This window comes from Plutella xylostella, chromosome 19 (genome assembly GCF_932276165.1).
Source record: "Plutella xylostella chromosome 19, ilPluXylo3.1, whole genome shotgun sequence".
NCBI lineage: Eukaryota > Metazoa > Arthropoda > Insecta > Lepidoptera > Plutellidae > Plutella > Plutella xylostella.
In genome coordinates, this window is record NC_063999.1 from 2794118 (window position 1) to 2810208 (window position 16091).

Here is a 16091-nt window from a genome sequence, read left to right on the forward strand (position 1 = left end):
TTTTAAAGTATTTATTGAAATTAAAACTTATTTAGCTTTATTATACCTACTTACTATATACCAAACAAATAGTTAAGTAATTTCAACATTTTGGCAGGCAAATCTTAATCTTAAGAATGAAGTTATTCACTTCATATCTAAGTAGGTACATGTCCTCACTTAATCCTCACATCGTCCTCACTCAGTGAGTCCACATCACTAAGCTCCGCCAGACGCGGGTCGCACGCGAGGCACGCCGCGCCCGCGTCGCGCCAGCACTCCGCGCAGTACAGGAACGGACATTTGGGATACACTGAATGCTGTCTGTTTTGATTAACTACCTCAATACGTATAGAGCAAGTAGGACTGAATGTGTCCTAGAATCTTCCTTTCTTACTCAATGCATGAATAAAAATGTGTTTTTTAAAGAATAAACTTTTTATTGAAATTAGATACTTATAGCTCTAAACTTTAATCTTACCAACTTATAAATCAGTACTTTCGCCGTTTAAACTCAAAACTCCTCACTTGATCCTCACATCGTCTTCACTCAACGAGTCCACATCACTAAGCTCCGCCAGGCGCGGGTCGCACGCGAGGCACGCCGCGCCCGCGTCGCGCCAGCACTCCGCGCAGTACACGAACGGACATTTGGCTTGAACACGGACTATTTTGATTGCTTTAATACATAGAGCAACGCGGATTGAGCGTATCCTAGAATCTTCCTTTCTTACTCAATGCCTGAATATGAATAGGTACCTACGGTCCAAACAACGAATTTGGCTGCGATTACACTTTGTGCTTTGTCATCATCATCATCAGCCAATAATCATCCACTGCTGGACATAGGCCTCTCCCAAGGAGCGCCACAACACTCGGTCCTCGGCCTTCCTCATACAACCACTACCCGCCACCCGCCTAAGGTCATCAGTCCAGCGGGCAGGAGGGCGTCCCACGCTGCTTTGTCAAACTAACAAACTAAAAATAGTGTGTTTAAAGGAAACAACTTTTTATTGAACTTAGATCTAACCTCACAACACTTCGCTTTCACTACATCCTCACTTAATCCTCACATCGTCTTCACTCAACGAGTCCACATCACTAAGCTCCGCCAGACGCGGGTCGCAGGCGAGGCTCGCCGCGCCCGCGTCGCGCCAGCACTCCGCGCAGTACAGGAACGGACATTTAGCTTCAACACGGACTGTTTTTGAAGCAAGATGGACTGAATGTAAGTAGGTATCTTCCTTTCTTACTCAATGCCTGAATATGAATAGGTACCTACGGTCCAAACAACGAATTTATCTGCGATTACACTTTGTGCTTTGTCAAACTAAAAAACTAAAAATGTATAGGAAACAACTTTTTATTGAACTTAGATCTAACCTCACAACACTTCACTATAAACTCATTTAATCCTCACATCGTCTTCACTCAACGAGTCCACATCGCTAAGCTCCGCCAGACGCGGGTCGCACGCGAGGCACGCCGCGCCCGCGTCGCGCCAGCACTCCGCGCAGTACAGGAACGGACATTTGGGGACGCTGCACGCGTGCCACGGCTCTTCTGGCTCTTCTGTGGGCAGGGGAGGGTGGGGTTTGTGAGTGATCTAATACCCCATTTACACTCTCGCCTCGGCCCTCGCCTCCTCGCTCGCCTCGTCACTCGTGCGGAGGCGCGAATGTAAACACCCACTCGCGTGCGACGCGAGTGGGTGTTTACACTCTCGTGCAGAGTTCAGTTGTCTTTGAGCTAGCAACGATGGAGGACGTCGAAGTTTTAGCCGCAACAATAAAGAATTTATGTATGATCACCGATTACTTCGCCGTTTATGGACCGATTTTGAAAATTCTTTTTTTTATGTATTGGGTTGAGATCCCATGTGGTCCCATTTTTTTCAAATTTTGATTCCACCTCCAAGGGTGGGTAAAGGGTTAAAAACAGGCTATGAATTTCCATTTTGGGTACCTATTAACCGATTGTAGTTAATGAAATTTAGAAAGTACATAGGTACTTACCTATATTTTTAACATTAAAAAAAATATGATGGAAACGGAAGGTAGTCAAGGGAACTCCTCAACGGTAGGTATATAGCAACTACTTCGTGTTTACTACTGACTAGTAGGACTTATAGGTAACATTTGCTTCTTAATTTTGATTGTCAATTATTGCAAATAAACTAAGTAAAAATAAGTAATAAAATAAAATAATGATAAAAAAACGACTTCAAAAAACCACTAAAACGTAAGAAATAATTTAAGGTTTAGACATGGTTTAGACCTATTCTATGTGACAGTACTAAGCAGGTAAGTACTGCTTTTATTTCTTACGTTTTAGTGTTTTATTATTATTATTATTTTATTGAAATATATTTACTTATATGAAATTAAATGTTTCGTCTTGCGACCAATCCATTATACAACTGAGGAAAAAACACTACGTTATAATTATACGACGACGAACACAACCTGCGCGGCACGATGTAGAAGCCAGAATGAAGCGGACGCGAGAGTGTAAACACCCGCTCGCGTGCGACGCGAGCTCGACGCGAGCTCCTTTGACTCGTGCCCCAAAAACCGCTCCGGACGCGAGCGCCGCGAGTGGCGAGGCGAGCGAGGAGGCGAGCCACGAGCGTCTGTTCACACTCGCGCCTCGCCCCTCGCCTTGTCGCTCGCCTCGCCACTCGTGCGAGAGTGTAAATGGGGTATAACGGTAGTTAGGTAGGTATATACAATTTGTGTGCCATGGATCTTTGTAAAGGTTATGATTATAAGGAGAGTAACTAACTATGTGCCTGACATGCTGAAGAGCAACTATAGTCTAGCTATAGCGCAATATCTAGAATAGGGTTTGTCATTGTCACTTAAGTCATTGGATTGGTTATGATAGGATTGGCCAGTACCCGTATCACGAAAATTCGAGCTAACGAATAGAATCGAATGCGAGTGCGACTATTGTCAACTTGACAGCACTTTCGAACACTTTTTACCTTTCGAATGAGTTTCGAAAAGAATGACCACAGAGTACACAATATTATTCTGACAATGACCTATGGAATGATAGCTGTCAAACTTTCGCAAATCTATACACCGCCATTTTGTTGTTGACAGGTTGACAGCACTTTCGAATAGACTATCGAATAGAAATTAGAATGTGCTGCGTTTTTTCCGGATCGCTCTACTGTTATAAGAGTGCGTCACTCGAGAAGCCTTTTTTCGTGCACCCTTTGACGGTAGTTAAGCATAAGTAGTGCCATCGTTGAAAAACAAAACACTATCAATTACTGGTAACTCACCGCTAGGCTCAGTTTCCCCGCAAACGAGGCACTTCATCCTCGCCGCCGGCAGTACACTGAGCCAGCCCAGCAGCCGCGGGAACCTCATCCTCAAGCTCAACAAGTTCTCCCCAGACAGGTAGTACGCCCGCACCGCCTGTAAAGTATTATTATTATTATAAAAAAATTACAAAGGTGAACTTAATGCTACTAGGCCATTGGTACTCAACCTTTTTTATATAAGGGCCACAAACACGTTTAAGTCATAGTGTCGCGGGCCGCAAGCAATTTTTTTTAAACTTTAATATTGCGATGTCACCCAATGGATACCCAACAACGGCCGCCGGCGCAGAGGCAGACCAATAAGGAGATGGCGGGACGACCTGGACTGTTTTAGCACGGAATGGTGTGAGCAGGCCCAAGAAAGGGATAAGTGGAAAGTTCAAGGAGAGACCTTTGCCCAGCAGTGGGACACTAGAGGTTGAGAAAAAAATAATAATATTGCGATGTAAACCATCGAATAATAATATAAAAAACACATGCATATACTACTCTGTGTTAAAAGTATCGGGATTAGATCAATAAAACAAAAAAATATTGTTATTCATCAAGTATTCATCCAAATTTATTCTATCACCTTCAAAGTATGCTCCTTCAGAAACGATACACATACGCCAACAAATTATCCAATCATCACAAAAAAATGTAAACGCTGTTTCCAAAGTTTTGATTACCTAGTATTCGCGGCGAATTTTCCTTTTTGTCTTCTATCGATTGTTAGTTAAAGGCTGGCTGGCTTGGCTGTTTTCTTTGACTATCGTGGTGTTGTCCACTCAGAATTCTTGCCAGAAAGTCAAACGGTAGTATAATAATATTATTTGCGGGTTATGTATAATTTAATACAGAAAATTCAACGAAGAAGGCCAGATTTGTGGAAAAAAAACGAGAAAAGATTTTGTACTACGATATCGCGCCTTTCGCACAAGGATCAATATTGTGAATGAATTTTTGAGCTAACACTCAAGAAATATCATCGAGCATCCACCATATTAACCAGATATGGCTGCAGCTCACGGTTCTTTTTTTCCTAAACTCAAATTACCACTTCGTGGCACTGTTTTCAATCGATAGAACACAATAAGGAAAAATCACCGCGACTACTAAAAACAACTCTGAAAACAAATTAAAAAAATTAAAAAATGTTGTGATGATTGGATAATTTGTTTGCGTATGTGTATTGTTTCTGAAGGTGATAAAATTAATTTGGATGAATAACAATCATTTTTTGTTTTATGGATATAATCCCGATACTTTTTACTCACAATGTAGGTATATTCTCTATTATATTATAATATGGCACGCGGGCCACTGATAAAGGCCCGGCGGGCCACATGCGGCCCGCGGGCCGCAGTTTGAGTATAGCTGTACTAGGCATTCTCTACCAGTTAACCTTTAAGTATTGTTTATTTGCTTGAATATAGGTGTTACATGTAAAAGATGTTAAATCTGCACCTGCACCGCGGTCTTGCGAAGGGTCTTGTCCAGCTTCATACGTTTCTTTAAGATGTCGTTGTAGAGGTGCAGTATGCGTTGCTTTTCGCGCCGCGGGTAGAAGTAGCTGCAGATTAGTCTGGAAATGGGATGGGTGAGGTGTTAACTTTTATTTACAAAAAGATCTTAGATGTGGACTATGGATCTATGTAAGATCCTCAAGTTAACATGTCCACATTGTGGACCAATGAATATAGGATTGGTGGATAATGTAAGATCCTCAACTTAATATGTCCACATTGTGGACCAAAGAATATAAATGATTGGTGGATATCAAACGCATTCATTATCAACGTAGCAGAGCATAGCACATCTCTAGTGGAAAAGTACTCTTATTATTTTGCCTGTAATCATTTAATTTTCAAGAGAAGCTCATTGATGAATATCATTGTCAAGTTCACCTAGCTATTACTTTTTAAAATTATGTTTTATAAAAACGACCACAAACCTGCTCAACCGATGCGTATAAGCACTAAAATACAGCAGCAACACAATCCACAGATAACCGCCATAGATGTAGAAGTAGTACAGAGGCGACAGCGGGTGCGGGCGCGGCAGACACTCGCGGTTGCTGACCGAGCGGGTGACTCGCGCGTGAGTCGCCAGCCCGGACAGTACCCGGCGCAGGAGGGAGGCCACCATGCCTGAACCTTCCACCTGGAGGTAGGAAGAGATTTAATAACTGTGGGAAAGATAGGCAGAAAAGCGCATAATGTTAGTTAGTTATCTACTGCGATATTGGAGGCTTATATATTAATGTGACGGATGATTGAGGTAGGAATTCACGTCGTTTCTTGTATTTTCTGGGCACCGGTAAAGATACATGGCTCACGCGTGGTAGTTGTGTGATCAAAAACTTTAGCAAATAACTACTGGCTACACGGGTTCGTTATCGTCGTTTATAGACTCGTTTAATGCGCGTTCCACCGATCATAGCGATATATTTATGGTGAATCGCGATATAATGACGTTTATCGTCGATAACGAACCCATGCAGCGGCAGCTGACCAAACCCTATCAAGAGACTACACTAACGTTGGAAAGCTATAGATCGCATCCAGTGGCGTGCTTTGAGAGGCCTACGTCCAGCAGTGGACTGCTATAGGCAGCGCTCTGACACTATAGCGAACACAAATTGCTACTTTGATCTCGGCCGTCACGGTGTGCATAGGTATCATAAGGCCCGGTTCAGTGCGACGCGGATGGTCCGCATGCGACGACGTTTTGGCATCCGTCGTGGCGGAATTAGTCATTCAGTGCGAATGCGGACGATCGTGATTTCGGACAGCTATGCGTCGCTCTGAACGTCCTGTAAGGTTTTATACATTTTACCGCGCCGCGTCGCGGGCTTATATGTAAGAATGTCAACATCAATGTGGTTCTAATAGTATACACTAACGTTGATCTCCAGGTCGTGGTCGCCCTGCTCGGCGGCGCCGCGCTCGGCGTGCGCGCGCACCACCGCCAGCGCCTCGTAGAACAAGCGGTCCAGCATCACGAACGTCGTCGCCGTTATCATCTCCAGCATCACCTGGGGACATGGGGGAAGTCTTAATAGTAGGGTGCACGGAAGAAGCCTCCGTATGACTTTTACATATAAGTACGTGGGGCGCACCCTGGGGCAGTGCTCTAAAACAGGCAGTCAGTCCACCTGATGTAGGTACTTAGTTTCTTTGGTAGGTATATTGTGCAATAAAATAATAATACCACTCTGGGCAGTCAGTGAGTGACGCTATTCTGACTGGCTAATCCTTTCACTACAGGCACAGTGCCAGCCCTTTTTAGATGGAAGGTGGGAAATATGCTGGGAAACATTAGAGATCAGCGGCTTCGACTAAGTGCTATTGAGAGCTGTTATGTCATGTCTTTTTATCATCAGCTCATAATCGAAGGCTTAACATAGCTCTACTATATTTAAGGCCTGGATAGACAACCGGCGCGCCGGGCGGCGGCGGGGAGGGCTATGTAATTATCGGACCTTTAATCAAATCGAATGACATACCTTTAGCATGCGATTGACCAGCTTCTGCCGTTCTATTGATATGTATTTCAATGAATGTATGTCGATGTAGCGACTTCTTTCCATCTGCAAAGAAACAAACTCGAGTTTACTTTAACCTAATTAGTAGGTAGGAATATTAGGTGGTAGAATGAGGATGAGGATGACTGATGATAGAGTATAATGGCCCTCTTTTGTCGATACCAATTTCTACTTAATATATAATGGACCGATTTGTTTAGGGACTTATTATCAAAATTTTAGTTAGTTTACCTTCTTCAGCGGCAACAGTGAATGCTTCCTCCTCTCCGCTCTTCTTTGATCAATCTTCTTGAAATATCCCGTAACATACAAATTATCATACTCTATGCTCGTCAGGTACATCTCATGATAAGTAATGGCGGCTGAGACGATGCGTAGACAGAGTAACGCGAGGCATACGTTGAGAACTACGTATATGATACGCATTATATTGTGCTTCTCTTCAAATGCGTGTATCACTCGTAAGCCTGTCTCTTTCGCGTCCTAGAATAGTATAGGGAGATTATAGTAGCTTATAGTAGTCAGCAAGTGTGTGGGTTAGAATGGATTTTTGCAGATAAATAAACAATATGAACGGTGGATTACTTACTCCTTTATGTTAGCGCCGACATTTTTATATATTCTTTCTTCATCTGCAAAAATCCATTTTGACTCTGTCATGCAAAACGTTTAAGCATAAACATACTAGATAATAAAACCCTTCCTTCACTGGAAGGAGACCCATGCCCCAGCTGTGGGGACGTAATGGGTCGTGATGATGATGATAAGATAGTAGAAAATATTTTTTATATTGAATAATTATACAGGGAGTGCAAAAAGGGCGTAAGTACTAAGCCGAAACCTTACCTAACCTTTTCAGGCTTAGATATAACATGTTGTGCATGTAGGTTTCGGCTTAGTACAGTAAGGGGCAGAGAAACCTGACCCCCCTCAGAAGCATTGTTACTATGAGAGGGGTTCAGGTTTCTCTGCACCTGACCGTACCTACATATACCCTTTTTGCAACACCCTGTATATATAGTTACCTGCACGTCGTTCAGCTCGTGCACGGCGGCCACCTTGTACTGCAGCTTCACGTCTCGGAAGTCGCCGGTGAGGTAGTCCTTGGACTTCTTCAGATACTCGTACCCCTCGCCGAGGCCTGGATCGATCTGAAATATAAAACCGTTTGTCCTTTATATATCAATACCAATATTATAGAAATACGATAAATATCAGGCGCAATGATTAATCATCACCTTCAACATCATCAACCAATTGTTGGACATACTAAACGTATATATAAGCCCCTTTGAGCGCTCGAATAATTTGTGCGACTTCCTTTCATCAGGCTGAATCCACTCGAGAACATACATTATGGCTATGACCAGCCTATTGCCACTTCAGCGTCCAGACCGACAGTAAGGCTGCTATAGCTATTAGTAATAATAGTGCGAAGTTCCAACCTGTCCATGGCTATCACAGGGCCTGGCCCCCAGTAGCCACAGCAGGTCGCAGTGGTAGGCGGCGCGCAGCGGCCCGCAGACCACGCGCAGCGCTTCCGGTAGAGCATTAGAGCAGCGCTGCAGCGCCATGGAGTATAGCGAGCTGCATAGCTCTGAACCGAAGACAAATTGGTCACTGACCAATGCCAATGTTCTTAAGCCATTAGGAAAATTAACAAATGAATGAAAGCGAGTTCGCTAAACTATCCAGACGGCACTCAAGAAGGCGTCGACATTCATTATTCCTTGGCGCGGTGTGTGCTTTTTTTCAACGTATAGCGAAGTCCTAGAGCTATTTTTGTAATAATAGTGTTCAAGCCAACCTGTCCATGACTGTCACACGGCGTAGCCCCCAGCAGCCACAGCAGGTCGCAGTGGTAGGCGGCGCGCAGCGGCCCGCAGACCACGCGCAGCGCTTCCGGTAAAGCGTCTGAGCAGCGCTGCAGCGCTGACGAGAATAGTGAGTTGCATAGCTCTGCGCCTGCGGAAGGGTAAGTTAGTATGTAAATTATACATAGGTTTTTCCGAGAGAGTCATTATAATGTAAAAGAACTAAAGTACGTGGCGCTAGTATTAAAAAATATAATACTATCGAGTCTTAGCAACATCACGTCTTGTAGATCCTACAAAGGTAGGTAAGTAGGTACCTCGAGGAAAATACCTATTTAGGGATAGATACTTATACTTAATAAAAAACTTTCTTGAGAGCTTTGCGAAAATACCTACTCACTTTTGGCCAATTGATTTTGGCAACGATATTCCATTTTCTTTTCGAACATCTTTTGGTATTTTTCGCTTTCAGTTTCATCTCCTTTCAATCTAAAAGAGTTGTCATACATAGGTATAATACTACAGTTTATGAGATAGACAAAGTACCTACGAAGTGGAAACAAGCCTTAGGTAAATTATTTATTGGTGGTAAACATCAGTGGTCAGTGGACTGCTTCTGTTCTCTAACCTAACTAAGAGTAGTCCCCAGTAGTTGAAGATTATTGGCTGAAGGTACTCACTTGTACTTGTCATCGATAGCGGGCGGTATCTGGCTGAGGTTCAGCTGCAGTGAGGAGAGGCTCCGCCGGATCGCCTCCACCTCGTCCGAGTTCTCCATCTCGAAGGATATCGGCGCGAATACGTCACGGACTGATCTGAGAGGATTTCAATTAAATATAGTGACTGTATTCGAAGTTGTAGCGACTGAAAATATCGCCTTTATGAAAGCAGCCATACCAAATGTACCTCACAAATTAAAATACTCTGTCCTCGAATTTTTTTATACAACCATCACCAAAGGTAGGTACCTGCCTAAGGTCGTCGGTCCAGAGGTCCAAATGGTGTAATTGCCTGTTCGTATTCTTTACCACTGAAGAACTCGCTTACTCCGTTTTCGATCACCTCAGCCAAAAATACAGTAGTTGAAGGAATCTGACTGTTGGCACTGCCTAACTATACCTACTAAAATTCTAGTGCTGTACCTCAGGGTATCCTTAACACTCCCGATCTCCTGGTCCAGCCCGCGTAGCGCGTCGGCGAGTGGTCTCCGCATCAGCTCGTACTTCGTCATGGACAGGTTGTGCAGCAGCTCGTTACTACACGCGAATACTCGTACCACCTCCCGCGCGTTCAGACCTAGGTTTGTTATTGGACCTGAGGGGAAATGGAGGGTTATTTACTTAAGTTTGTGATCATCATTCTCAAATTGTTATGAGTGGCTAAACCAAGGCCACTACAGTGGAATGGCTCAAAATTCTGTCTTCGGACTAATCGTCGTATCAAATTTGGGTAAGTAATACGAGGTATAAAAACGAATGGTATAAAATTCACAAGGTATACGCTCATATGATATAAATTTATTAAGTATAACGATCACTGTGCATAACAAACGAAAGGCATAATTACTAAATACATAATTTCGTTAAGAATACCGTTCAAAAAGTATAATTTCAATTGATATACCGATTAAAATGCATAACGTTCATAATATATAACGTTTATAACATATATTCTACAACGGATATAATTGGCCATGCTACCAAATTATGATATGTATTTTTTATTATTTATTTTGAAAATATAGACCATTTTAAGGAACTAATTTCGTTATTTTTGTATTTTATTCATTACAACTATTTTTAATATTTATTTAAAATTTGGCCGGCTGAATGTATGTATGACGTCACATAACATTACATATGCAGAATAGAATTTATCCTTGCCTGCGCCACAAAAAACAAGCAAGTGTCTCTTAACGTCAGTGAGGCAACAGTGAGGTAGAATGTCATTGTCATCTAACTCTAAAATCATAACATTGTTAACCCCTCACCTGTCGGCGGCCATTTTTCATATTTCATCATTCAATATCGTTATTTTCGGGATGTAGGAGTAAAATACCACAATTTTTATATATACTACATACCTACTTAATATATTATTTATTTAGATAATATCACGAGAAACAAGATTAAGTTAGGTTAAGTTCAACGATTTCAAAAGGAAAGATACGCCCGTCAGAACGTTTTGTCCAAAGAAAATGACACCCGGGCGCTAGCCCTAATTCATACAAATTATGACCGATTTATGAGATTTTAGGGCCAACGCGATGGTGCCATTTTCTAGAGCGGTTGCGCCTGTCCTTACGCTAGTAATATATAAGTCAATGGTTAAGTTAGTGATGATTCGGCCAAAAAGTTTAGACCATACGAGTTATACGAAACGAGTTTTGGTCAATAAAGATTAAGGAAGATGAGGGGAACCCAGTTAGGATAATATAATATGTAATTCAAAATTTATTTCATTCTTTATTGCACAAAATAAGAAATAAATGTACAAAAGGAGGGACAGGAGGTACAGCAAAACTAGTACAAAATATTATTTATATTACACTAATAAATTGAAATAATACGCTTCGTTGATCATTATTAATTTTTACTATTTAATAATTTTTGAATAACGTGCCTCATTGAGGCGAATCGAGCACCAGGTTTTATAAGGATATAAAGGTCATTTGGCAGCCGATTTAACACCCGATAGGTTATATGCCATCCTTGTCGTTTTTTTTACACTTCGTTGAGGTTAAAGCAATATAAATATAGTTCACATAGGCAATATCGCTCACTTAAATACGGCAGACCAGTAACACCTTTAGAGAAGGTGGGATAATATGTGTGTGAGCTATTTATTATCCACCTTATAAAGGTTGGTCGACAGCCGAGGGGTTAAGCTTCGGGCAAATTTCGAGAGTCAGCTTTTTCGAAATGAACCGATCTTGTTGCCATCGTAGTATCCGCTGGTTTATTATTTATTCGTAGTAGAGTTTCAAAACAAGGTAGAAAATAAATCTTCTTCTTGTAGTGCCTCTCCACCGTTGGAAGTCAGCTCTTTGCAGCGCTCTGTATTCTTGGCTAGTTTAAATATTTCTTCCACGGTTTTTACACCGGTCCACTCTTTGATATTGCACAGCCACGTTAATTTCCTCCTTCCAGACCTTCTCTTTCCTTCAACTTTGCTAATTTATAAATTAAATAATTTTTTCTACTTCTAACCTCTCTGTAACAAATGGCAAAGATAAATAAACACACGCTTTGACGTTTGAGTTTGACATTAACTGTTTTTTTGTAGGCAAATGCCACAGAGTACTTTGTTAATTGGCAAATGCATTTTGTGCATAAATCCTAATTTACAAAAAATTTAAAGGGCAAATGAAGGTTATTAGTTTTTATGGTTTTTATTGAATAATTCAAAAAATAGAGACTTAATTTAAAATCTGATAACTAGAAATTGTACAGAAAGCATATTCCTCGAAATGGTTTTAAGCATTCCATTCTTGTTCAGAGAGTTAGCATGGCCAATTATCATAATGTATAATGCACAAAAAGTTAAAAGATTGTCGTATCGTATTTTCATTATTATTGACGTTATGTGGGGTTTTAACAATATATAATTTATGGCGCTATGTGGGGAGACGCTCCGCTCCGCTTCGCTGCGCTCCGCTTTGGTTTCGACGAACATGTGCACCTAACACGCTCCTCCTCGCTTTGCTCGTCGTCGCACCTATCTTTAGGTTTTGGTACTAGGGGTTTTGACATTATTATTATTATTGGAGCTATGTGGGGAGACGCTCCGCTCCGCTTCGCTGCGCTCCGCTTTGGTTTCGACAAACATGTGCACCTAACACGCTCCTCCTCGCTTTGCTCGTCGTCGCACCTATCTTTAGGTTTTGGTACTAGGGGTTTTGACATTATTATTATTATTGGAGCTATGTGGGGAGACGCTCCGCTCCGCTTCGCTGCGCTCCGCTTTGGTTTCGGAGAACATGTGCACCTAACACGCTCCTCCTCGCTTTGCTCGTCGTCGCACCTATCTTTAGGTTTTGATACTAGGGGTTTTGACATTATTATTATTAATGGAGCTATGTGGGGAGACGCTCCGCTCCGCTTCGCTGCGCTCCGCTTTGGTTTCGACGAACATGTGCACCTAACACGCTCCTCCTCGCTTTGCTCGTCGTCGCACCTATCTTTAGGTTTTGGTGCTAGGGGGTTTGACGGCGATGGGTAATTAAACACAGATTATGTTATTTGTTAGTATGTTTTATGAAATTTATACTAAATTATAGTATGTATATATTTTAAACGATATACGTAATGTATGTTATACGAATTGATATTAGTCCTCGTAAGTATTATATTTTTTGATATTATATAAAATGTACGTTATACCAATTGAATCTTATACCTTATGAAAATATAGATTTTGTTGTTATACGTAACGTTCATTATATTTTGTGAACGTTATTAATGTGAAATTATACATTTCGTTGTTATACGTCGCAATACGCACCCATCAAATTTTATATAGATAGTACCGGCGGTCTATCAGACTGGTTGTTTGTGGTCTTAGCACGAGTAATCTAAATCCACCTCGCAGGCAAAGGTAGATAGAAAGATAGATAATTCATTATTGCACACAAACAGAAATTACAAAAGGAAATGCACAATATTACTGAGAGTAGGTACCTACCTATAAGATAAGTATCTATTAGGGTAGGCGACATACATACGTGAGCTACTTTTGTGATTGGGCGCAGCAATGATTACCAAAGTCAGTATTAATACATAAAATAACAACAAAACGAACCAGAAATGACATAGGACAGTATGACGGCCTTGAGCACGCCGCGGCCCGCCTTGCCGCAGCCGGCGGGAAGTAGCAGCAGCGATATGCAGCGCAGCTGGACCGACAGCGCAATGCCTACGCCTGGGAGTGTTCAGCGTTAGTAGGTGGAAATACATAACATAGAACTCAATGTCTCTCTTAGCCCGTAGGGTTGCTTGGAAGAGATCGCTTTTAGCGATAAGCCCTTATTGTATTATAGATTTTAAGTATTAAATGTTATTTTAGGGGAACCCGGGGTAAGACGGGGTCGCGAGGTAAGACGGGGCCACCCACATATACGCAAAACTATACATCTTAGGAATCTGAGTAATTAGCCAATAGAAAGGCTTAAATGATTAACCCTTAGTGCGCCAGTGACTGCAGGTGTGAGCGCTTCCTTTTTTTGTGATAGCTCAATTGTTTGTTTTTGCGTAGTGTCCATGTTTTTTTTGACCGGTGGAAACAACGTCACAACTCAGTAAGTAAAACAGTGGCATTTTTGGTAATTGTGTGTTTTTATTTAAGGTTTGGTACGCTTTGTTTAGATATGTGCAAAATCACTTTAACATTGAAAGTTTTTTTTTAATGAATTATTTTTATCAAAAATATAACGTGGGGCAAGACGGGGTAATTTTGGAGGGGCAAGATGGTGTATGGATCAAGCTTGGTGAAGTTTTTTTTTTCTCCAATCCGATGTTTGACATTGGAGAAGGGCTCTAAAAGGGCTACAGGGAAGTTGGCTAAAAACACAAAGCAGATACTGCCTACGAAAATAATAACAACGGAGATAACTGTGTCTACCTCTGCTGTGAGGATATCAACAGTCCTACTTTAAATCTATGGAAAACTGGGACGGATGTCAAAGGTGCAGGCGTTGGGCTCACACTGCAGGTGCTAATGTTGACGATAAAAACACAGAAGAAGTTTTGTTTGTCTGTTTTGTGCCCCACATAGTATACCTACCCCATCTTACCCCGTACATGGGGCAAGACGGTTTATTTCCCATTTTTTACATTTCTTAAAATAAGTCAATTTTAATGATTACTTTTTTGGCAAAAGCTGTGCCAAAGTGTACGTCATTAAGTTCCTAATGAGCCATAAATAATTGATAACGTTGTGGTTATAAATACCTGTTGTTTTTTTTATTTTCCCTTAGCGACCCCGTCTTACCCCGGGTTCCCCTAAGTGTTTTATGTACAATAAAGTTATACTACTACTACTCATATAGAAATAGAAAACGCAGAAATTGGTTCGATTTCAAAACAATATCCCGTGCATAGCAAATCGTAGTGTTGAACATATGATCAGGTTTCGTGGGTGTGTAATGTTTAGTATATATATGTCGCAGGCATCTGGTTTAATCTCCTGTTTGATTGAACCGCTAGCCCGTTCATTGGATGACGCTATTCAGTTGTATGACTAGGCCGAACGTTGATTGTACAAGCGTCACAAAACGTCCAACTAGTTAGCGGACTTAAAATCAGTCAGATGGTGAATAAAACAAATATGGCGTCTAACAGCGAACAGCTGACACAAAAAGCACTTGCATTGTTATTTTTTGCAAATAAATTAGCTTTAAAGTGCGTTATTTATGTTAAAAAAGTGTGACAACATGGATTTACCTATTATTTCACCGCCGGCGGATAGTTTCAAAGAAAAAAATGTGCTGAAAATGGAAATTTATGAACAACAATATCAAGGTACGTTATTGTTATTGTTTAGTTAATTTGTGAGATGAGAGTTTTGTAAAATAGTCTTTTTGTTGACTCTTGTCTGGTCATGTTCATCCTAACCAGACATTACAAAGTTGCTATACTATATCCCATTTAACGACTTCGCTGAATAACGTTCAGTCAAGACGTTGGACGTTACAGTCAACCACTTGACGAGTTGTTCTTTAGTCATTCAACTGAGTAGCGTCATCCAATGAACGGGCTAGCGGTTCAATCAAACAGGAGATTAAACCAGATGCCTGCGACATATACATGCTTACATACAGTTATGAGTATGCCATAGCCATATCCCCGAAGAGGTAGTTAGAGGTGACTCGCAAGCGAGTCACATTTTGCACTCACGTGATAGGTCGCGAGTAGGTGCTACCAAGATGACCCGCTAACCCATTCAACATAGGTACTCGTATATTATTTCCATCTGCGTTAGGTAGGTACTTATATAAAAAATAAATCACACTTACCCAGCAAAAAACTGATAGCCAATCCCAACCAAACCCCGATATGGCAGGGGAACGGTATCTCCTCCAAGAACAGATGGTAGTAGAGCTGCCCCAACCCCACTCCGCCGAGGAAGCCCAGGGCGGTCTTCAGCGGACGCACCTCATCCGGAGCAGAGAATATAGCCGCGTGTATGAGCGGGCAGAATATGTGCAGGGCCTTGGTCAGGACTGCTCCGAGCCGCTCGAATGTGAACATTTTTATTTAGCTTTGTAATATGTACTTTGCATTGGTTATTTTGTGTCAATGATTTGAGAATAATAATAAAATGGATTTTATGTTTATAATATTCTGTGGTATTTTTTTATTATTCTAAGATCGATTACAAATGAGTTCTATGGAAAATGAATTTTGTTGTTTTAAATCGCAGTGTAGTGTAACTCAAA

At 41.4% G+C, this 16091-nt stretch overlaps 1 protein-coding gene across 1 annotated transcript; it reads right to left on the reverse strand.

Moving 5' to 3' along the window:
- Positions 1 to 155: 155 nt before the first annotated feature.
- On the reverse strand, positions 156 to 15903 carry LOC105391983 (protein sneaky). Its single transcript, XM_048627905.1, has 18 exons — positions 15669 to 15903; positions 13457 to 13576; positions 9799 to 9970; positions 9337 to 9471; positions 9057 to 9145; positions 8661 to 8807; positions 8288 to 8439; positions 7868 to 7993; positions 7074 to 7325; positions 6804 to 6887; positions 6201 to 6332; positions 5250 to 5458; positions 4763 to 4880; positions 3272 to 3407; positions 1411 to 1551; positions 1064 to 1180; positions 508 to 658; positions 156 to 303 (listed from the first exon to the last, which is right to left on the reverse strand). Exons 1-18 carry the CDS (start codon positions 15901 to 15903, stop codon positions 156 to 158), a joined length of 2664 nt encoding a protein of 887 aa, XP_048483862.1.
- Between the last annotated feature and the right edge of the window lie 188 nt (positions 15904 to 16091).